Here is a 22,819-nt window from a genome sequence, read left to right as displayed (position 1 = left end):
GGTAATACTATCTTTAACAGACTGAAAACATATGAAGGCTCTGAAGAGGCTAAATAATGCAAAAAGTCAAAACAAAACCTCTCAACATTGCCAAAAAATTCAAGTATAAAACTTTACACTCTAAGGCAAATACAGGTTCCATTACAATAAACAATCCTGAGTTACTGAATGTATGCAGAGCAGGGAGGAGATCGATTATTTTTTCAGAGATTATCCGTCTCATGTTAGGACAGCGAAAGTTTTAATACGTATGTAAAATTTATTTTTTTAAGTTAGATGCTGCAGCTTTAAGCAGAGGTTCGGTGTGAGAGTCACTACCAGGTGGAGCAGAAGCGGCGCTCCGTCTGTGAAATATTACTACCTGTAGCGTAGCAGCGGTTCAACAGCGAGAGCAGAACCAGTGACTTACATCGCAGCTCGAAGACTTAAATAATTTTCCAGGTTATTTGTTTAGCTTTCTGACCGTCATGCTAATCCGGGTGAGTGTTTGTAGCTGTGCGCTGCTTTACCTGCTATCTGATCCTCCGTATGTCTTTTTACTGCAGTGAGCCTCGATGTAGCCAAACTCCGTCAAGTATCTAATTGTTTTTATGTCGTATTGGCTTCGTTGTGTTGATGCATTTTGACCTGCTTCAATTTTCCGCCGCAACACGCAAACTTCCCCATTCACTCAGTGCGATATAGTTCCACATCGCTTAGGATTTGTTGCTGCGCGTTTGCGCAGTGTGAAGGAAAGAGGAGACCAGCTGCACAGGAAGGCTGGGAAATGAGATGCAGGTGATCGGTTTGTGTGATCGGCAACAAGAGACCGTGATTGGCGATCACCGATCATACATTTTTTCACGGAATTCGGCCGATTATGATCGGTGGCCGATCGATCGGCACACCTCTAGTGATTTCTGTAGTAGTACAGTTGTTTAGCAAGGTTTTTGTCTGAACTGAAGAAATGGCTTAGTTTCTTAGTTTGAGTTTTCTTTTAGTTTTAATTAGTGAATGTCTTCTCAGCCTTAAATGCTGTATTTTGGCTCAGTTCTGTACTGATGAAATAATCTGTTTAAGTGAAGCCCACTGTGGAATGTGCTTTAGGAATTTTTTTGATTTGGACTTGCTCCTCATTTGACCTTTGCTTATCCGGTCACTGGCAGTAGATAGAGGATCTCTTAATTCTGTTGCTTGGCTGGAAGTCTGGACAGTGTGCTGCTGATTGAGAGCTTACATCTGTTAATGTCAAAGCTGTTGTGCATTCCTCAGAGCTGGAGCTGCTGCAGACATGCTGGAGGAGCACTTCAAGGAAGTGGAAGTGGTTAACCCTGACCTCCCAGATTGACCTTTTGAGGAGGTCTCCTTTAGGAGATCAATAAACCCATCACATGAAAATCATTACAGGACCCTACTTCATTAACTGAAGACACCGGCTTCTTGTTGCTTCAAATTGTGTTTTGGAAATGTAAAACTTCAAGAAGACAGCTGCAAATATTCCCTTAGTTGTCTGATAGATTTTTCTCTCCTCTCTCTCACAGAAGCCAGTTATTCCCCCCCCCCCGATGCCTCATCATCATTTAGCTTCATTAGTCTGTCACTGCTCTGATTTGGTTACAGGAAGAACCTTGGAACAACCAGCAGCCCCCATTCACACAGATATTAACTTGTTTTGAAGCAATAGCAAAGCACAAATGGCAAATAAAAGTCATGTGGATTCTCACATTGCCGTTTTTTGTTTTGTTTTGGTTTTTTATATGGAAAAATATATTTTCAGTCTTTGTTTAAATTTAGAAACTAGAGGGAACACCCACAGTTTAGATGTCTAAATGTTCATTGTTTATTTTTTTATTCTTATTATTATTATAATACACCAGTATCACTTCTCTTTCATGCGGACCTGGCAATGCCAAAAGCTTAAGTAGAAAGTGACTGGACTTACTGTCTTCTCCCTGGCAGATGTTTCACTTCTCTTCCAAAAGGATTCTTCGGGTCAGTTTTTAGATACTTGTGAAATATAGTTTTTAAATGGATAAGAATGTCACATCAACTCAGTTCATTTCACTTAATTTACATGTAAGCCCAAAGTTATCCCTGGCAGATTTGAGCTGAAACTAATCTTTTAATTTGACAAACATTTTTATTCTGACTGGAAGTGATATTTATGTCTTCAAGTGACCCAACCGGGTTCCTGACTTGAATCTGTGAGATAATCTGTTGGAGCGAGCTAATGATTCAAACCTCAAAGACTTGGAGCTCGTCACCCAAGGCAAATCATCAAAATACCAGTGGGAACATGCAGAAAACCTATCACCAATTACAGTGGTTTGATTGCTGTAGTGTAAAATTTGAGTTATCCTCTTTTGTTGTTGTTGAAAAGGCATAAGTAAATAAAATGTAGTAAGGCAAATTATTTTTCTCAAAATTAATGGTTCTTTTGCATTGCTTTACTGTCTTTAACGATGCCTGTCTTCTCTCCTTTAAATTTCTTGAATGAATGAATAGAATTTTACTCAAAAATCTGCAAAGAATATGAATATGTTTTGGTTTAACAATAGATCTATCAGTGACCTAAATACAGAGTCACTGATCCAGACATATAGAGAAAACAGAACATGAAGGCAGCAATAGCTGTGTCAATAAACATATAAACAGTGCAATTGTTGCATTTATTGCAATAAATGCAGTTATTGCTGCCATTGAGTGATGGACAGGGGTCATTAAGTCTGAGTTATAAAGTAAAAAGAAGGTTTTATGTTCAAAAGGAAAGTTTTAAACCTAGTCCCAAGAACAAACCAGGTGTTGACATGCTTACAGATAAAAACAGTTCTGCATCTCTAAAAGTAAATAAAAGCTGAAGTAGTACCTTCCTCTAATTAAAAGAAATAATTTAAGGAAATGGTCTGACATTTTTGTAAACTTACCTGTTTGCTTTGCTAAGAGTTTATAGCACATGTCCTTGAAGCATGTGTTGAAATAAAGAACCTGTGTCCTTTAAAAAAAAAGTTAAAAAAAAAAATGCCGCAGGGAACCTAATTAAATTCACTTTTTAGCAGTATTATATAAAAGCTCCTCTTGGCTCTTCTGATAATTATTTGTTGGCATGTCCCAACAGTTTGATTTCAGATGTACTGTAGAAAAATGTTTGAAAAGCTGCGCGAAACCACATTAAAGTCAGAGAAACAGATTGAAAATAAATCATGTCGAAAACCTGCCTACCCTTTTTACACTTTTTATTAGTTTAATTGCATCAAAAATGTAATTCACTTGCATTTCAAGGCTTGCTTAACTCCCAGATAGTTAATTTGGTTGCAACAATATCCTCACTGTTGACTTTTCATAGTTGGCAGTGGCTAAACGGGAAAAGAAGAACACAAACCCCTGATTTGGTCACACATCTGTCTGCCCTCGCTACAAGTTGTTAAATGGGAACTCTAGACTAATCAGCATTACACCAAACAAATTGAATATGACAGATGTATTTATTATAGCTGAGTAACTCTCACAATCTGCTTTTGAGCTGTCATCATCTTGACATGTGAGCAGATATTAATCCAGATGTTATTCATAATTAATCAAGCGTGTATTTCTGACAGGCGTGCAGCTTGAGTGGCGCTACCTAATGCTTGCTAATTTATTATTTGTTTCTGCATGTAATGTTTAATTCCAATCATGAAGACCAACATTAGCAAAGTGAGCTTCCTCCAGCAGGCCTTTTAGCATGTCAACACGGCATAAAAAAATCTTTTAACATTTCTGTGCTCTTTGCACTTACACGGAAATCTCAAACTGTTTACATCTGAGGCACCACTTTACTGTATTTACCACAAATTATCTTTTACTGTTTCAAGGCAGAATAAATTAATACAGTAATTATTGTTGCATCAGGCTTTGAGTTACCTTGGCGATACTATAACACAGCAGTAAAAGAATCAACTGATTTTACTCAAGGAAACAGTTTAGGGCCTGGAATACCAAGAATGTGTCTGCGGCTTCACTGTTTTAAACTACATCAGGAGGAAAATGTTGGATTTAATTGAACCTTACAGCGTCTTTCCAGCTGAAACACATTTGAATTCAGTCCTGGACAACTTTTAACACACTTTAAGAACAGTTTTTATGCTGTCAGGAGAAGCGTAGGATATATTGTCACCAAGTCGAGGTGCACTGATAGATCGGCTTCACTTTCCTTAATTTCGGGAGATCAATTGGCCGATATTTGTATGAGAATCCAATCATATTAACCAATCAGATCTGCCTCCACGAAAGTATGAAAATCACATACTGTTCACTTTTGTTCTGCCTTGAGAGGACTGACTGACGGACCTGCCTATCGGGTCACGTCTGCATGTGCACGGTTAAAAATTGCCGCCATTGCTGCTAGATTAGTGACCTTGTCTCTGTGTTTACCAACTTTTCAGACAAGAAAATCGGTATCGACTCAAATTGGAATCATCAGGTCAGTTTTTTTTAAAGATTTATGATCGGCCAGAAAACTGCAATCGGTGCACTGATATTATCAAGGAATAGATTTATCTTTCCACCCATGAGTTTATTCATGCATCCATCCCTCTGCTTGTCCCTTCCTTGTCTATCTGTCAGTCCATCCATCCATCTCAAAGTGCAGAATTTTGTTGTGTCAAATGTGTAGGAACTGAACATTTATCACTGCAGGTCTTTGAGTATTTGAGGACTTTTCTTGTTGGACCCTTTACACTCTGGTTAATCAGTGTGAAGATGAAGCAGCCCACAACTCTGGCCTGGGACCCCTCTGTGGGAGCTGCAACAGCTGTGATGGCCTAAAACATCCCCCCACCCCACCCACTGCTGCTGCTGTGACCGTACACATACACAGAAACACACCCGGTCCCACGGCACAACCAAGTAGAAAACAGACGAAGGCGATAAAGTTGCACTGCGGCTCCTGTACGATGAGACGTAACGCTGTCTTGCATTATAAGCAGACACCATTTGGGCAAATCAGTGAAATTAGCAACAGAAAAGTCCTGTGAAGAATGTGTTTCTGTTCGTTTGGGTAGATGACACACCGGTAGAGAAGGGGTGGCTTGTTTCTACATAAACTGGTCGGTCTATCTGGAGCCTGATCTGCATGCCTCTGCATTGCACAGAAATGCATCTGACAGTCAGACTAAATAAAGGCTTGGTCTCGTTCTGCAGCTACACAATCTGCAGGTAGCTGACACAATCTAGATGCTTATCATTGTTCACATCCTGACATCACATGATGCCAATAAAAACAAAGATGTTTCTTATCAGCTGATTGTTTTGTGGGAATTTGTGTAGTGATTCCCCTTTTTGTTTTCCAAAGGAAGCTGTATCTGCTCACCTACAGATTTTTACCACTTTTTTCCCCACGTCGTCAAATAAAATGTTATATCAAGTAAGACATATACACTTCTGTTAACCAGTACGGCTCTATGTGAAAAAGTAAATCTAAGTATTGTCTTGTAGCCAAAGGAATTGTAACTCACTTATAACTCACAGAGTTGATGGTTGAGTTAGTAACATCAAGGCAAATATATTCATAAAGCATACTTCAGCAACAACTTTTCCTGGCCAATATGATGCCAGACAGCTTCTATTTAGGAGATTTCTAGATTCTACAGGCTGGGCAGTAACAAAGTCTATTTTAGGCTTGTGAACTTGAGCTCATCCTTCCAGTTTTCTGTGGTTAATCACACTAAATTCATTATTTAACAAGAAGGATGGTTGCTTTTTCACTTAGGTCCAGGTTGGTTTGGAGAGATTTTGGCCCATTAATAAAGAGTCATTTTTTAAAAACTAAAATCTGTAAAAGGGGCAAACATTTGTTTCACAAAACTGTTGATGAAGCAGACCTAATTTATAGCAGCTGGCCTTCGATAATATTGAAGTGTAAAACATTAATGTATTTGTTGCTGTAAGCTGAATGACACTGATAAATGAGAAGTATCAGACTGTAGCTTATGTGATCTTAACTTTACCTTGAGTTGCTTGTTTTTGCTCGTTTTACAAATTAATCATATATTAAGCTATTGGTTACATTTATTTTCCTCTTGGCCATTTTTGCCCCTTGTGTTAGAAAGACTTCAAATGAAATGAAAAAAATCCTTGTTCTTGATTTTTTTGTGTCAAATACCAGCAAAATTGATTTCTTGATAAACTGCCAATAAGAAAAACCTAAAGATGGTGCGAGAAGTCTTTTCTGATATGGAAACAAAAAACAATACCAGATGCTGGAAGTTTTGCTGATAAGTGCTCGTTTTTGTGTCTGTAAATACTCCAAAGCCCATTTAGGCATGCTTTGAAGCTTACATGGCGTACAGTTGTAAGCGTCTTGGTGCTGATGAACAAGGAAACATGGACAGAGTGATTTAACAACAGAGGAAGTTCACATTTGAGGCAAAGCAGAAATTAAAGGGCCACTACAGAAGATTTGTAGACCTAAAGTTTAAAGGGAGCACATCATGATGTGCTCCATATGAGCTTTGCTGCTGTTCGCTGCAGTGACTGCACTAATCAGTCTATAAAGTGGCCATCTGATGGCTGCAGCCTATAGATTACTGCTTTGTTTTGTGTTTTCTCCGTGTCCTCATCGCCTGCTGTCATCCGCCTACATCGTATGTCTTTTTCCTGGTGCACCTTCACGTTCCTATGGTAACCAACACCAGCAGTACCCGTCAGCGTTTGAAGTGGTTCTGCTGAAACAAGCTCTGCTTAGTACCGATGACTTCGCCGCATTTTTGATCCTGTTGCCGAAAAACGATCCACATTCAAATGAGCCAGTTTTTCTACTTGCCACGGGCTGGTGTGAAATCATCACAGCATGACATTATGAATAAAAATTTTAAGTTGACACGAGAACAAAAAGGCTTTTATTCAAAGCAGGGAACCAACAATCGATAACTGCTGCTAAACCAGTATAACACTTGCGTGACTATTACTCTTATTATGTGTAACACATTTGCCTTTTTTGGATTCTGATACAAGAACTTAATAAAAAATATAGAATAAACCAGCGTTAAATTTAGTAGTTCCTTTCATGTGCATTTTGCTCAGGATATTATACCTTTTATTGCCATTATGCTCTTCAGAAAATTACATTAGGAATCATACAATCCGATATTAGCTGGTAAATTAGTCAGGCTATCTGCTCTGGTGGCCTTCATGCAGCTTGGCATGTTGCTTGGAGCGGAAATGATGCTGCTGACCCTGTTGAAACTTCCCTAGTTTTCTAATGTTTTGTACGAGGCCCAGTACGAAGAGCAGCAGCACGGAGTCGGAAAGCACCTTCGTTTTTACAAGCATATGAGTCACCTTTATTACTAATTGTTACACAAACGTCACACAACATCTGAGAAACACACAAGTAGATGTGGGAATCTTTGGGTGCTTTTTGGTCCATTTTCAATCCAGAAGGCCAAAGTGCAGTTACAGATCATTTGATTTTTTTGTTCCCCAAGTTTGTTTTTGTTAAACTTACTTAGCTTACTTTTTCTCACTCTGTCGATATTCTGGCTCCTTTCAAAGTCTTATAAGGGACCTAGAAAACTTGCTAACCCTGTTGTTAGGAGTGCTAGGGCCGTCCACCAGCCGCCCACTGTGATTTTTTTTTTTCTCGTTAAAAATTGTTAAATGTTGGCAGGAAATTTGAAAATATGACTAAGCGGCCCGCCAGGCCTATAATGCAGAGGGGAAGCGCTCCTTGGTGCGGAAGGTTGCAAACTTTGTTATGCATTCGCCATAAACTGCCTGGGTTCTGCACTCCCACACTTCCTACTTCCATCTTTTGTGTTCCTCAAAACTAGGTTAAAAATCAATTCTGAATGTCTTTTCCAGGCAAGCGCTTTAATTAGCACTGTTATTGATGCCTACATTTTTCATCAACATTTCTGAAACATTCAAGTTTTCATGGATCAAAACTAAGCACTCCCATTATTTTCATGTCAAAACTACCAACTGTTTATATAGTTTTCTTTTTATTAAATAAAAATCATACAGGGACAAATTCTTTGATGCATAAAATGAATTAAGGAAGTTTGAATTTGACAGGGATGTCAATTGCTAAAACTTGTGATCAATAACTATTATGAAGTGTGCTGTGTTGTGTTTGGAGATTTAAAAGACGTCAAGGCTCTTGCCAGTCCTGAAAAACTACAATTTAAGTCGACAAAGTTATGTTTTAATTGCTTATTGTTATAAAGTGAATTATTTCAAGTTGGTTGTAAATGTAAGTCATAACGGACTTTAAATGTCTTAAACAGAAACCTGGACCTATGGTTCAGTGAAGCCGTTTTAAGGAGGATTAAAACGTCCACTGTTCAGTTTCAGTGCATACAGTAGAAAACAGTTCAGGACCTCAGAGGATGGTGGGAAATCTGAGGTGTGAAAAGGTCGGAAGTGTGGCAGTCTCCACCTCCCAGTGTTGGAGTTTGAGCGAACCAGCACTGCCTGCTCTGTATGGGGTCACCTTCTTCAACACATATGTGCTCATTGCCCACAGCAGGCTGCTGTGTGAATACAGACAGACATGAATTTTTCACAAACTGAAGTCTCTGGCACATTGGATTAAATCAAACTACGTGAGCCATTGCATTTACTTCAATTTTTAACTTGTATGTCACAATTTATTAGCTTACGGTTAAATAGTAAGATTGTGATTCATTTCTGGCAGTATTTGAATGTGTGCTATTTATCGTCAATTTATTTATAAAAACAAAGCAGATGAACAATGTATTGAATTATCTTCGTCATTACAATATCTGCATATCTTGGCTCCCAGGGGTTTTTAAAAAGTGTTAAATTTGAAAATAAAAATGTAAGGCCTTAAAAAGACTTTGACCCAAGGTCTTAAATTTAAACCGTAATAGTCTTAAAAGGTCTTAAATTTAGCTAATTGAAACTTGCAATAAGCACATGCAATATCATAATCACAAAGAGCTGCATGGACAGAATATTTGTGTCATGCATGCAGCGATTCATCCCAGTATTGTATTTGGCCAGTTTGACGGTGTTTCCCTGCCCAGGAACGGTGCGGTACGGGTCGGATACATGAGCCGCTTTTACAATGGAAAGAGAGAAAATAGCGTACCAAACCACACCGACCCGTGCCGTACTACTCAGTGGAAACGAGGCACAAGACTGGTGAAAACATTATGATGAAGAAGTAAACCGGAAAAATGTGGGTTAAATGTCATCAATACCGTCTCTTCGCATCGCAATAGTATCTAATTACATACTTTCTTGATATTGCGCAGCGTTTGTCAAAACTAGAATGTTAACATGTCCATCCACATTTGCATGGGAATTCACACACACATATTGTCACAATCTTTGTGTTAAAGCTGGGATGTTATTAGCAGGCTGAAGTGTGAAGGAGGACTGACAGAAGAAGGTTTCTGCACCAGAGTTGACAGTAATCCATCTTACACACAACAAAATGCCAGTGATGGGAAAGGTGCAGGCATCCCTCCAGCTTTATACCCTCGCTTTTCCCCCTCTGCTGTCACACTTCAGAGTAGTTGATGTCGTGATTTTATTTTCTATGTGCTTCCGTCATTTCTATTTATGCGTCTGTGGGTTTTTCTTTACTCATTCTATTTTTTATATCAACCTGCAAGAAACTGCGTGCAAAAATAGCCTGTCAGGTTAAATCTGACATATTTCTTATGATGGACTCAAGTCCTCGTATTAATTAATGTCCACAGTCCTTTTTTTTTCTTCTCCCCCCCCCCCCCCCCCCCCAAGTTAACAAACAAACCTGGGGATGTTTCATCTCCAGTGAGCAAGCTGCACATCCACTATAATGAGACAGGATTTGCATTTTCTTCTTAGCAAAACCTCTGACAGATGAACTTATTTATTTATGAGGCTATTTATTCTGGGTTCATCCTTTTTCTCAGACATCCACTGAGGGGGTTAGTCCAGCTCGGTTCTGGCTGTTTGACAGTCATTCTGTCTGGCAGTGCTGCACAGAACGACTCCTCTACTAAATATACACCAGATGCTCAAGATGCAATCAGTCACAAGTTCACGCTCAGACAGTAGCGCGCTGATGCCTGCTGGAACAGTATCTCTGCTGCTGCCGCTGCTCACAGAGGTTCACTCATAATGCTAAGAGAGCAAAAGCTTTAAGCTTGTTCAGGAATCCGCCTGTGTTTGTTTTACATAACCAGCTTTCTGATCCTCTTAATAACCACTGACCTTATGAAGAGGCGTTGACTCGACTCTGTAAACTTGTGCGAGAGGCGTCTTGTGGCATCCATGTGGTTTAGCACTAATGATGGACACTAAACTTGTTTATCCTCTGCGTCCTTTGGTGTGGGTGGTGTTGAGAAATTTTAAAAGCAAAGATTAAATCACTCTTGTTTTTTTTTTTTTATTATTTATTTGCACTGGAAACAAAGCGTTAATAAACCAGATAGAACAGCTCCACAAACAAATTATTCATTTTAGCACATTACAGTATTATTTTTAAGAAAAAGTTACAATCTGAGAAATACCGCGTCTCCACTTGCAATGAAAATTGACTCAAAAAAGTTTTGACTCGGGGAGCTGTAAGTAAATTAATTTTCAGGTTTAAGTCCAGCTTCCATATAATTATTATATGCTCCTTTGTATTGGCCTATCACAAAAACATCCCAATTTGAATTCTGCAGTTGTAGTGTGACAAAATGTGAAAACATTTCAAGAAGAATTAATGCATGAGCAAGTTAAAGATGTGGCAACACTTTACTGTGGTAAAACAGTCACTCACCCAGTCGGTGACCCTTTGCTACCCCCATTTTCTCCCCTCATGTGTTATGTTGTGTTTGGCAGGATAAGTGGACCCTGATAGATCAGTATTGATTAAACTGTATTTGCCAGACAGTAACGATGGTTCCCCTCAGGACATTGTTTGCTTGCTCCCACCCTGCCCCGCCTGGTAATCTCCTGCATGCTGCTCTGAGGCCCCTCAATCTGAAGCAGTTCATGTTGCCTCCACACATTCTGCATTTTCATCTATTAAACAGGCGGCATTAGACGGGATAAGAGATCGAGCTCAGAGGACTTGTATTTGTTTCTTCTTATCTTTGCAAATTGAAAGTCTGAATTTGTCTACTGTTGTAATATTGTTGCTCCAAGGTACAGTTTTTGATCAGCAGAAACCTACACTACCAGGAGTTTATGCCTCTGAGTGTGTCCATGGAGACTTGTTTACAGTGCAGCACAGATAGACAGCCTCAGGCATATCTGCTCAGAATCCTCACCAACAATACACCCATATCGATGGCATTTAGTTTTTATTAACCCATACAGATAACTGGAAAAAACAACAACACACACACAATGAAGGTGTTGCATAGAGCAATCTAGATGGACATTAAGAAAAAAAAAGTTTGTTAGCTTGTTGTTGATGTTAACTTTTCCTGTGCTTAAAGTATTTTTATTATGTATACCCACAGCAGCCCTGGACTTCCCTGTCCACTGTCAATACAATAACAAGTTGACTTCAGTTTTCTGAAACTTTTATTTCACTTTTTTTCTCTTTATAGACTAAAGTACAGAGCTTCCTCTGCCTGCACAGTCGCACCAAACCTTTCACCAATTGCTTTGCCTGCACAGCTGAAGGCAGAAAAGGTAAGACTGCTGCATATTAAAAAGTTTAATTTTAATATGTGAATGACCTATTAAACGATTTGGTGAATGTTCTGATCAGAGATTATGACCAGTTCACCAGTGTTATTGAGTTTCTGTATTCAGAATCTGTCTCCATAAATGAACTTTATAGAACTATTAAATTTGACGTTCTTTATTCTTAAATTTATCTTAATTGTTTTTTATTTTTATTTTTTTGTCTCGATGCATTGTTGCATCTGTTCTTCTGGCATAAAAAAACTAATTATTTGTAGTTTTGTAACGACTTTATCCAAACATCTCAATGCAATCCTATGAAATCATCTACTACATTAAACAAGCATTACCAAATACATTACTGGCATACAGCCCTTGAATGCAAGGCACTTACATAATTAGCTAATATTTATTGCAGTCCGAGCAGCTACTTTCAGTGTTTTTGTGACGATAATGTGCTCTAGCATGCAGGCCTGGTTTATATTCATGTTTTTTTGTGTAATTTATTATATTACTGTCTATATAATATATGAAGGCATGGATGTTTTTGTAGTTGTAAGCTAAAAGTGTGAAAATATGACCTGCAGCAGCACAGGACTATGCTGTTTAAATCAGATCTATAATTCAAGAATCATAGTCCAGTACAGACGTTGGATCAGAAAGATTACACCATGAGAGAGTCATACCCGTCCACGCCTGCTCGCCATCGTTTCCTGACTTAAGCAACACCAGAGCTTTTTTTTCTGCTCAGCTCTGGATTTCACCAATGAGCTGATTTGAAGCATTCAGCGGCGTAAGGAAACATTTTCAGCTGCAAATGTTCTGAAAGTGCAGTCTAAATACAGTGATGTGGGAGGAGCACAGCTCTAAAAACGTCACTGTTTTTGTCTTTTTCTCCTTCAGACTTCTATTTTGTGTTTTGTTTAAATCAAGATTCAGTTGTCTGGGATCTTTTAAAGTTGCACAGATATTTAAAAGTTCAAACAAATTTTCATTTGGTTTTTAAATCCTTATCGCCAAATCGATCAGCAAATGATGACCGGTGGCTACAGTTCATTTCCTCCTGCTAAATTCAAGTCATTAGCATTTTTACATCAGTGTTTAGCACTTGCTAAATTAGTCCTCTCACCCTATCCTTTAGTCTTCCTCCTCCTCCTCATGGACTGTCTTGGTGTCATGGGACAGCAGCCTGGCAAACAGACGGATTGAAGTGACACTCACAACTTTAGTGGGGATTCATCTGCACGATGTAGACGGAAATCAGCAGAGACAGGGACTGCGGGGATGGGAAAGAGTCGAGGGGAGCAGGGCGAAGAAGTGCAGCTTGGTGACTCTCTGGTCTGAGAGGCAGAGATGTCGCCTCCAGATAACCCAGACAGACTTACAGGCCCAATATAGAGCAGAGTCGGAGGCAGAGAACTTCCTTCCAGCCTGCTGTTCACATTTGTTACTGTTGTTTCTTGTGTTTCCTGTGAGAGTTTTGTTGTGATTAAAAGTTTTTCTCTCTGTATTACAAAGGCCAAGCGGGATAGACTCGTATCCCAAAGCAGGAGTAACATACTTAAATCATGTCATTATTTGGACTTCTATATACATAGTTGGAGGTTTTCTGTTGTTTCTTTCCCTTTTACACACAGCTGTAAGTGATAATTTAATAGTCATGACAGCAGAACATCAACAAGTTAATCTGCATGTTAAATGTGGGATGGAGGAAGTAAATCATTTTACTCCATCGGGGGATTACAAGTAGACACACTCGTTCTGCAGCATGTCTTTGTGCGCATTAGGGAACAATGAAACATTCAAACCCTAAAATATATTCTTGGTTCACTTAAGAGGTCTGACATTTTAGCACCTCAGCAGTGATGCCTTTGTTTTTAGTTCTCCTTGGTTCAAACCCACAAAAGGCCTTGAAGGTCTTGCTCAGCTTTAAATATTGTTTTCTGTAGACGCTCATGACAGTGGAAAAAGTATTTTAAAAAAATCATTATTGTTCATCAAAGTGGTAGGTGAAAAAGTAAAAATATACTATTTCTGTCTCTCTCTTTTTTTTTGCATTACACCCCATTTCTTTGGATCTGGTTTCCAGTTTGTTGAGTTGCTCTTGTGAAATACGACCCATTATGACCCCTTCTTGAATTGGACTTGTTGCATTTTATTAAAACAGTGTGTCTGCGCATCCTTAAAAAGTCTCAAATTACTGTATCTGAAATTAAGGCATTTAAATGTCTCAAATTAAAAATGTAAGTTGATCTTAAATATGTTAATCACAGGACTATTTACTCGAATATTATATGTACTTTGAATTGAATGCAGACATCTTTATGACTCAGGGCAGTTGAGGCTGCCGCTAACTAGTTTCTTATAAACCGCTGCTTGCTAACTAGCTAGCTTCTCTGCGTCTATCATTGGTAAGTGTAAATTATTGTCAGTTGGCTGGACAACACTTGTCTTTGCCACCGGCTTACTTCTGTTGCCAAACCTTGCGATGCCAAACCCGTTGTGTCCTGGGAGTCCTGGTGGCGTGAATGCTGGATGTGCTGCCATCACACCGGGGGCCAGTGCTGCATTGTGTTGCATGGCGGCGTCAGGCTCTGCTCCTGTCTGCCGTCTGCCAGTCGGATGTGCCACCATATGTTCTTCAAAACCGCCCTTAAATCATCGTCTCTCCCACACACACTGTTGCTGATGCGTTCAAATCACCTCTAGATGGTTTGTTTTTGTCATTTTTTTTCATCACATATTTTTGTTGACTCTCAGAAACCTTTGAGTGTTGGATGCATTCCTGCGTCATGTGACTTTTGAATGTTGGCGTGCCCTGCTGTAACATATGGCAGGTTGATCCCTCCTCGCCTCTGACCCAGTGGTTTTTATTCAGTCTTCTCTGATCTGAGGTCCTCTGCATTGCTGTGACTGAGGAGCAGCAGCGGCGGCGGCGGCACCTCCTCCACAGTGATTACGCTCATTCCTTTGCGAGCTGGCCCTCTCTGCTTGCTCTGTCATTACTACCATCTAACCAGCGTAATTACCAGCCTCGGTGCATGTTTGCGGTGCATGCGCCAAGCCTGCCGCATGCTGGGCAAGTCAGAGCCAGTGTGCAGAGAAAGGAATGAATGATGGAGCCGTATTAGAGGTGCCACATCTTTATGCTAATCAATCAGTGTATGTGAGCAATTAAAAGGCGTTAAATGTCTCTGCTCCTTATGCTCTGAACTGTTGGCCAAATCTTAATGCGTGTGCATAATTCTCACTGCAGCAAAGGATGATTTTTCCTTCCCCCTCCTCCTCTGGATCTTTTCTCAGTTATGTATAATTACACAAATTAAGCCGTCTCTTTATGTAACATTTCATGCATCAGCACAGTTTTGGTGTCCTTATTAACGTAGGTGTGTTTCAGATGGATCAAACAGACTGCTCTCTCTCATCAGCCGCATAATGAAGCCATTCTCCAACCGCTGCAGCTGGGGCGGATAATCTGGGATCGGGTCTCGTAGTGGATCACAGGATGGCCTTTTGAATGAGGACAGACTCTGTCAGAAAGCATGATCAGAGCAGGAGCCTTTGGCTCGGAAATGCTTTTCCTCCTCCATAAACAAAGATGGGACACACTGGTGTGGCGACTTAAAAAGACATAAAGTGAGGTTCTGATAGCCGTGAATGAGATCATTAATGGTTTTATGCATTTCAGTCCCAGTGTGTGAGTAATGCAGCCCAAAAATAGATTCAGCAAGGATGAGGATGCAGATATCTTGTGGGCTGTAAAACACGCACGCACGCACACACGCGCACACACACACACACACACACACACACACACCTCGTTAAGTTGGACTTGATACATTTTTCAAAAATTCACACAAACCCGCTTTCAGAGGTTAGGATTTAAGAATTGTAAATATTTTGTCGCTCTTTATGCATTTGTTGCTTTTTTTTTGCTTTTAAATCACTTTTCTAATTATTTAAATTTAGTTTAGTGGATTTAAGATTCAACTTAATGTTGTTTTAAGTAAATTTCTTTGACCATCTGAATATCAGAGCATGTTTATGTAAAAGCCTGCTGTTAATGAGCAGTATGGGAGAAATAAGAAAATTATTCTTGTTAATGAGTAAGCGTATTAATAATGTTATAAATTCAGGAACTTTTTAAAATAAAAATATATATAAAATAAGAGTTTTATTTTGGGGATTGTAGTGAATGTTGGAAACTACCGGCACATTATAAAAGGCTTAGATTATGCACCACAGATTTGGAACAAACTTCCAGAAAACTGTAAAACAGCTGAAACACTGGGTGCCTTTAAATCTCAACTTAAAACCCACCTGTTTAGAGTTGCTTATGGCTAAATTAGTATTAGAGTGTTTGTTTTGATGTCTTCGATGTTTTTAATGTTATCTTTAGTTTTTATCTATTTATTAATTTCTTTTTATTTCTCTTTCTCACTGTTTACATTTTAATGATATAAAGCCCCCCGGAAAATGTCCCAGTTAAACGACGTTTAACTGAAGTCCTAAAAGGGGTTTTAATGTTTTTATCTTTTTTAATCTTTTTCAAAATCTCTTTCTCACTTTTTATTCAATGTCTCATGCTGTTTTTATTTTAATTATGTAAAGCACTTTGAAATGCCTTGCTGCTGAAATGTGCTATACAAATAAAATATGATTGATTGATTGATTGATTATCTACAGATGGTGTTCTTGTGCATATTGGGCAAATTCACTGAGATATTTCAGTGACTTCTGCAGTTTGAGGAGAGACTTATGGAGATAAGAGCTTTAATCCCAAAATGGAGTGCTTCATAGATGGATGAATTAAGCACATTTTACTTTAACACTCATCTGCAGCCCTTATTTGAAATAACCAAACCTCACAGATTCTTAGCCTCATATTTCCCCATATTTCCTTTACGAATCTCCTATTTAAAATGCTCTTGTATGTTTTTTTGTGAGATTTCATGCAGAAAATACTGAAAATATCAGCTTAGCTCTCCACTACAAACAAAAGGCGAGAGCAGAAGAAAGGAAAACTGTATGACCTGTACTGTATGCCATGTAAGATTATTGAAGATGAGGTTTTTCCCAGGACAATACTAATTTCCTGTTCCATTTGATGTGCTGGATCTTAGTTTAAAAGCATTTCAATGAATAGGAAACGGTTTTTGATTCCTCAGCATTAGACCTACCAATTAAAGCTTAGTTTATGAAGATAAATTTGATCAATTTTGATTTTTTCTCGATTGGTGCGACTCAATATATAATTTTTAATCATTACATTGACTATCTCCCTTTTCAGCCAGTAAATACAACTGAAATCTGTGCGTCAGACATATTTTATCGACTGATCTCCCCATTTGCTCATTTTATCTCTGCAGACTGTGATTATAAAACCGATGAAGCGTTCCATATAAATAACACTGAAAACTAGCAATTTTAATGAGAACAAGACCCTTGCAACAGCTGCTGCACAAGGGCCAGGCTTGATTTTTTCACTTTAGTTCACAGACCAACATGTCACCAAGCTCCCATTTCTTGCTGCATCACCCAGTGAAGTCATATTGTTGCCTCAACAGGGGAAAAAAAGAAAGGAAAAAAAAACATTCCTAATGTTTAACAATGAAAAAACTCAAAACAAAAATATATTGTTTTTCTACTTTTTTTTCCCCTTGCCTATTCTTAGTAAAGGGGGATAAAAATGATTTCCAGCTTGCCAAAGCATGCTTGTGAATGAGCTGCTGTCCTTGAAAGGCCGTTGGATTAAGAGTTGATGCTGTGTGACTGTCGTATCGAAGCACGTCCGTGTGGTTCACTGAGCAATGTACTGTGCTCTTTCTTGACTTTTTCCCGTCGCTCTATTTATGGCTTCACCCAACCTCACCCCTCCGGCTGATGCTGTGTCACTGCTGCCCTTTTCTGTCTTCTGGTATTTATTCATCCCTGTTAATTTCACAAAGATGTAATTGTCTCCCTCTACTGAAAAAGAAGAGTTGCATCTTTTTTTTCTTTTTATTCATAACCCCCCTCCCCAGCTTTTAGCACTTGAAAAAGCTTCCAAAAGTATTCACACCCGATGAAAGTGTTCATCCTTCAAACTTCAGTGTATTTTATTCTCGTTTTACATGACAGACCAGCCCAAATTAGTGCATAATTGTGAAGACACAGTTAAAGATGAAAATGGAAAATCAGTGCTGTGCGTTTTTATTTAGCTTCTTTAGTCTCACACTCTGCTCGGCCAGTTGCCTTCAGAGATCATCCATCGTGGTGGTGGCAGAAACATGCTGAGGGAATGGTTCAGATCTCAATTCAATTGAGAATCTGTAACAAAGACTTGGGAAATGCTCTTTACAGACACTCTGTACCCACTCTCTCAGCTTGAGCTATTTTATGAAGAATTAATTAGAAAGGTAATTGCATAATACATTTTTCATATTTTTGTTATTTCAACCTAGAGCTTCACAATTGTGGCAGTATTCATGGAAGCAATATTTGCTAGGTTACTATATTTAAAGTGTTAGCCAATCACTTGAATGGACTTTTAAGGTCCCTAAAGCTCACATCAGTCATAAAAATGTGGGTTAACGATATTCAGTGAATCAGTACTGTTTTCAGCTATCACAGTGATACATAACTGTATCTATCTTAAGTTCTGTAAGGATTTTCAGTTTGCCAAAACATGCTTGTGAATGAGCTGCTGTCCTTGAAAGGCCATTGGATTATAAAGTGGATGCTTTATAAGGATGCGCTACTGTTTGAGTGGGTCTGAACTCTCCAAAACAATAAATTGTCGCTTTAACGAAACGGGTGAGAGTTTAAGTGGAGAGTCAATGTGTTTTTTAGTAGTAGCATTCTTTGAATGCCTGGTAGGGTGAAAACTCTCTTTAGATTGCTTTTTGTATGTAACTTGGTTAGGTTTATGATATTTTTCAGAATTTATCTCAAGTGTTTCAAGGTTTTAATCTGCGGCAAAGTGGTTCTGTGTGCAGCCACAAGCGCCGGAGTGAGTGATGATAATATTCAATGTCAGCCTCTTGAAGATTAGCCTCAATGGGAGAAATTCTCTGTCATATCCCTTCACCTTGTTTTCTCTCTGGCTTATCAGTCTTACAGTACATTACAGCTGAGTGAGTCGCCCTCCTGAAGCCAAAGCTCATTCTAGTTGTGTGGTTAGAATTTGGGTCACGCAAGCTCTTCGATTTAAAAATGATCCCTAATTTGTTTTATATTTGTTGAATTAATTGCTTTCTGTTGTTCTTTTTTTCTTTCTCTTTCAGAAAGCTGAGAATAATCCTGAAGGAAGAGGATCCAGACTTGTTCCATCATGCTCCACTGAATATTCTCCATCTCCCCACTAAAAGCAATGTTTCTGGGAGATAGAGGCCACATCAGAGTGTGTGTGGGGCCCCTCCCTAGTGCCCCTCCTGAAATGGGATGCCAGAAGCCTTCCCACCGGCCCTGAGCTCTCCCGGAGCGTCATGAACACCTTCAGAGACAGGGGGGTGACCTGCGTCTCCTCAGACCTTCTGGACGGAGGCGGAGGGTTACCCCAAAACGCTCCACTTCGTCACACCCCCAATGGCCACCCCACAGAACCAGCAGCACAACCTCGCATCTCTGTGCCCAAAATGGGTGTTCGTGCTCGGATCGCCGAATGGCCTCCCCGTCGCGCGCAGTCCCGGGAGTCGCTGCTCGAAAACGGGCAAAACGGGAGCAGTCACTACGACGACTGCTCCATCTTGTCGTCTTTTTTGTCATCCGACGGCAGGCTAGTGCGAGGAGGGGTCGCCAGGCTGCCCCGCAGATGGTCGAAGGACGTGGAGTTCAGAGGCGGAGGGTTCGTCGGTGACAGAGGTTCGCCTCTCAGTCTGAGAGTCTTCCCACCACTGAGACAGCGCTCCAACAGTGAAGTAACGCTCAGCGAACAGGATGAAAATGAGGTGAGCCCGAAATATTTCTCCCAATTTCTGTTTTTCCTGTGCGTTGCGTCGGAGTTGAGAAGAATAGGATGTGTTGTTTCCTCATGGCGGCGGTCCAGGTTTTCGACACAAACCTCTTGCTAATGAGGTACACAGATGGAAGTCAGTTTGGTTTGGCCTGCAGAAAGCCATGCTTCGCTTTGCCTTGCCAGCTGTATTTACAGCATTTGTGGGCTTAGATAAAGTGTTCCCCCAAAAATTAGGACTTGAAAATATTAGCTTGTCTCTAATGAGTTCAGTCTGCTACATTTTCTGTTTGTTTTTGGTGAAATACTGTTGATATAGAAGGGGGAAATGGTTGCCAAATGAGCTTGTGTGGTGTAGAAGAAAACATTATTTTACTGATGGAGATATCCTAAGTGTGAGGAAGACTCTCTCTTTGGTTGAGTGAAAAAACGTCCTCTTCTCCTTATCAGGTTCAGCAAAGTCCCAAAGCCTCAGTCTTAGTTTAGGCCCCGACAAGTTTTATAGTTCTTTAAATTGTACAATTATTTCTTCACTTTTTTGTCAATTGAACATTTTATACAGTATAATACGCAACTACAACTTCTAAAAATTTTAATATCATGACAAAGTTCAAATTTTTGTCATTTCAGAAAGTTACATAGATTCATTATTACATTTTTTTCATTATGACTAATGAAAATAAATTCAGTGTTGCAGAATATAAACATAAAAAACGTGACAGGTAAGTGTTTGAGTTAATTGGAGGAACACCTGTGGACGTATTCTGAGTACACTGCTTTCTTGCTTGACATTGTGAAAAAATATACATAAATCTGCCAAGATATCAAGTAGAGCATTGTGACTCATTCTTGGGTGCAGGAACATTCATTTGTTCAAACAATAATATGCAAGTGTAAACACCGTGGCAATGCCCTGTTCATCAGGTTCTGTCCTCTAGAGAACAACGGGCTTTGGTGCAAATTGTGTGTTTCAGTCCCAGAACAAGAACAAAAACAAAAGTCCTTGTAAAGGTTCTGGCCGAAGCTGCAAAGAGTGTCCATTATAATTTTGGAAATCCCATCTGACCTACAACAGTCAATGTTTATCTGATTGAATGCCAGAGTAAGGAGAATAAAAAAGATGTTATTCTTTTTTTTTTTTAATCTTTAAAGTAAAAAAGTATGTTTGCACATACTGTTTCTGTACAGTGTGCAAATATTACATTTCAATTCTAATACTAAAAGGGCTGGAGTAAGACCATCTTATGTGCTGTATTTACTTGAGGGAGTTAAATATTAACTTGCAGAAACTGTAAGAAACTAGTTTTTTTTTTTTTTTACTTTGTCATTAAAAAAAAAACAACAACTCTTACTGACCTTTTTCTAATTAATTTCTTCTTGTTCTGGCTTCAGGTGGAGGCTCGAGGTGGTGGTGGGTTTGGAAACCGGTTCCGAGTGTACGGCAGCACCTCTTCCATCGACATCCAGGGCATTCCCGAGCAAGGCTTCTTTGAAATGCTCAGCCAGTTCCAGCAGGAGAGGCCTGACCAGCGCAGCTTGGCTCCCGCACAACTCGGAGAGCTGCTGCGAGTTCCGGACCCGTCGTCGAAGACGCCATTCCCCGCCGCTCCCACAGGTGGGGACGACAAAGGAACGGGGAGGAAGGACGGTACGGAGAGAGTGAGGAAGAAAAGTGGTGGGACGGAGTCTGCGCTGGGTACTTCCTCTCTGTTCAGGAAGCTTCGGAGCTCCAGTCGGGGGGAGCTGGACGGAGGAAAGGGAGAGGCTAACGAGGACAGGGGAGGCAGAGGCTCTACAGATGCCTCCTATAAACCCTGGGTGTGTCCAAAGAGCTTTGCCCACTTTGATGCTCAGAGCGTCCTGTTCGACCTCCATGAGGCAGCAGCTCAGCGCAGCTTTTCCACTCAGCGGAGGAACACCGCCACCGGAGCATCAGCCGCTTCGTCCTTGTCTGGCTCCAGATTGTCAGCTCCGAACCTGAACGACCCCATTTACTCGAGCATCGAGGATCTGACCCTTAACCTCGATCAGAGCTCCACAGCCCCCTCCCTACCCGCGGACCCTCTGGATGGGCCTGCAGCGCACTCTTCAAGCCCGCTGCTCCTCTCCTGTCCCCACTTCCTCAATGAGATAGGCGGGCACAGGGAGAGAAACGTGAGCTTCCTCAGCTCCTCAGCAGAACGAGGAGATGGAGATGGAGGAAGAGGGTGGCTGAGGAAGAGTAACGCCAGCATATCTGTGCTGGAGATCCCTATTGAAGAGCAGGAGATGAGGCTGGAAAGACTGAAACTATACGGCATAGAGCATGTAGACCTGGGGGCTCGCTACTACAAAGACTACTTCCATGGGAAAGGTAACGCTGAGTTACACTGCAACACATTTGACCCATGGTGCAGGGATGGGCCGTTAGCTAGTTTGGTTGGTTGGCAGCTGGATTATTAGCTCAACTCCATTATTTAAAAAAATATGACTTGTAATCATGACAAAATGTTATTATTTTGCTGTAGACTTTAGATTTATGAACCCGACCTGGAAGCCTGCTTGGTCGTGTGGTCCTCAGGCTTCTGTTATACATTTATAAAGCTTACAGTGCATACAGCACAGAGAAAAATAAACAAGAATGCACAATATAAAGTTAATCTACTTGTTATAGTTTCAACACATGAGGCGGTAGTTTACCCTGTTCAGGAAAAGAAGAAAGAAAGGTGCAGATGTTCATTAGACAGCAACAGCGCAAGGCACATTAATGCTCACCCGACCCTCTCCTGCTCTGCTCCTATCAGTCACATATCCCAGATGATTTACACTTGACTCACCTGTGGGCACAACAAGCGACGAGATGGAGCTGGAAGCAAACGCTGATAGCTGGAGAAGGGACACTACTTACTCAAATCATAGCCTAAAAACAAAACCAGTAAAATCGTAATTAAAATAGTATGTCGGGTTTAGTTTAGCCGTGGGCCTGTAATTAAAGTTGATTAGTCGGGTCAGATTGGACTTGAACACCATTGATAGCATTAGTCATTGCAACAGAATAATAAAATGTGCCGTACCTCACAGACAACTGAAGCTTTATTTTATCTCACAGTACACTTCTTGTACTGTTTAAAGCTGAAATCCCCGGACCCGCCTTCAGTTCTCCACAATCAGAACCACTTTACCTTTGTCTCCTACAATGTGGTGCTTACACACACTGCACTGTATTGGATAATTGGGTTGAGATTTTACTTCCAAATGAGCATCATCATCAGTGTTAAGCATTCATAGAAGGTTGACTCTATCCAACCATCTAAA

The 22,819-nt window shown here is 40.1% G+C and overlaps 1 protein-coding gene across 2 annotated transcripts in view; it reads left to right on the top strand.

Moving 5' to 3' along the window:
• The window catches only part of sipa1l3 (signal-induced proliferation-associated 1 like 3), a 78,311-nt gene that overhangs the window by 29,043 nt on the left and 26,449 nt on the right, over positions 1-22,819 (top strand). For both annotated transcript variants that reach the window (XM_014991043.2, XM_014991042.2), the window contains exons 2-4: positions 11,514-11,598; positions 18,858-19,520; positions 20,918-21,878. In XM_014991043.2, the coding sequence (XP_014846529.2) occupies positions 19,059-19,520; positions 20,918-21,878 (1,423 nt within the window). In that variant the 5' untranslated portion in view covers positions 11,514-11,598; positions 18,858-19,058. The remainder of the gene's footprint in view (positions 1-11,513; positions 11,599-18,857; positions 19,521-20,917; positions 21,879-22,819) is intronic.

Source organism: Poecilia mexicana, unplaced genomic scaffold, assembly GCF_051168715.1.
Source record: "Poecilia mexicana isolate PSO_F unplaced genomic scaffold, ASM5116871v1 scaffold_13, whole genome shotgun sequence".
In the NCBI taxonomy this organism is placed as follows: domain Eukaryota; kingdom Metazoa; phylum Chordata; class Actinopteri; order Cyprinodontiformes; family Poeciliidae; genus Poecilia; species Poecilia mexicana.
Note: the sequence above shows the minus strand (reverse complement) of the source record. Positions and strands in the feature narration are given on the sequence as shown.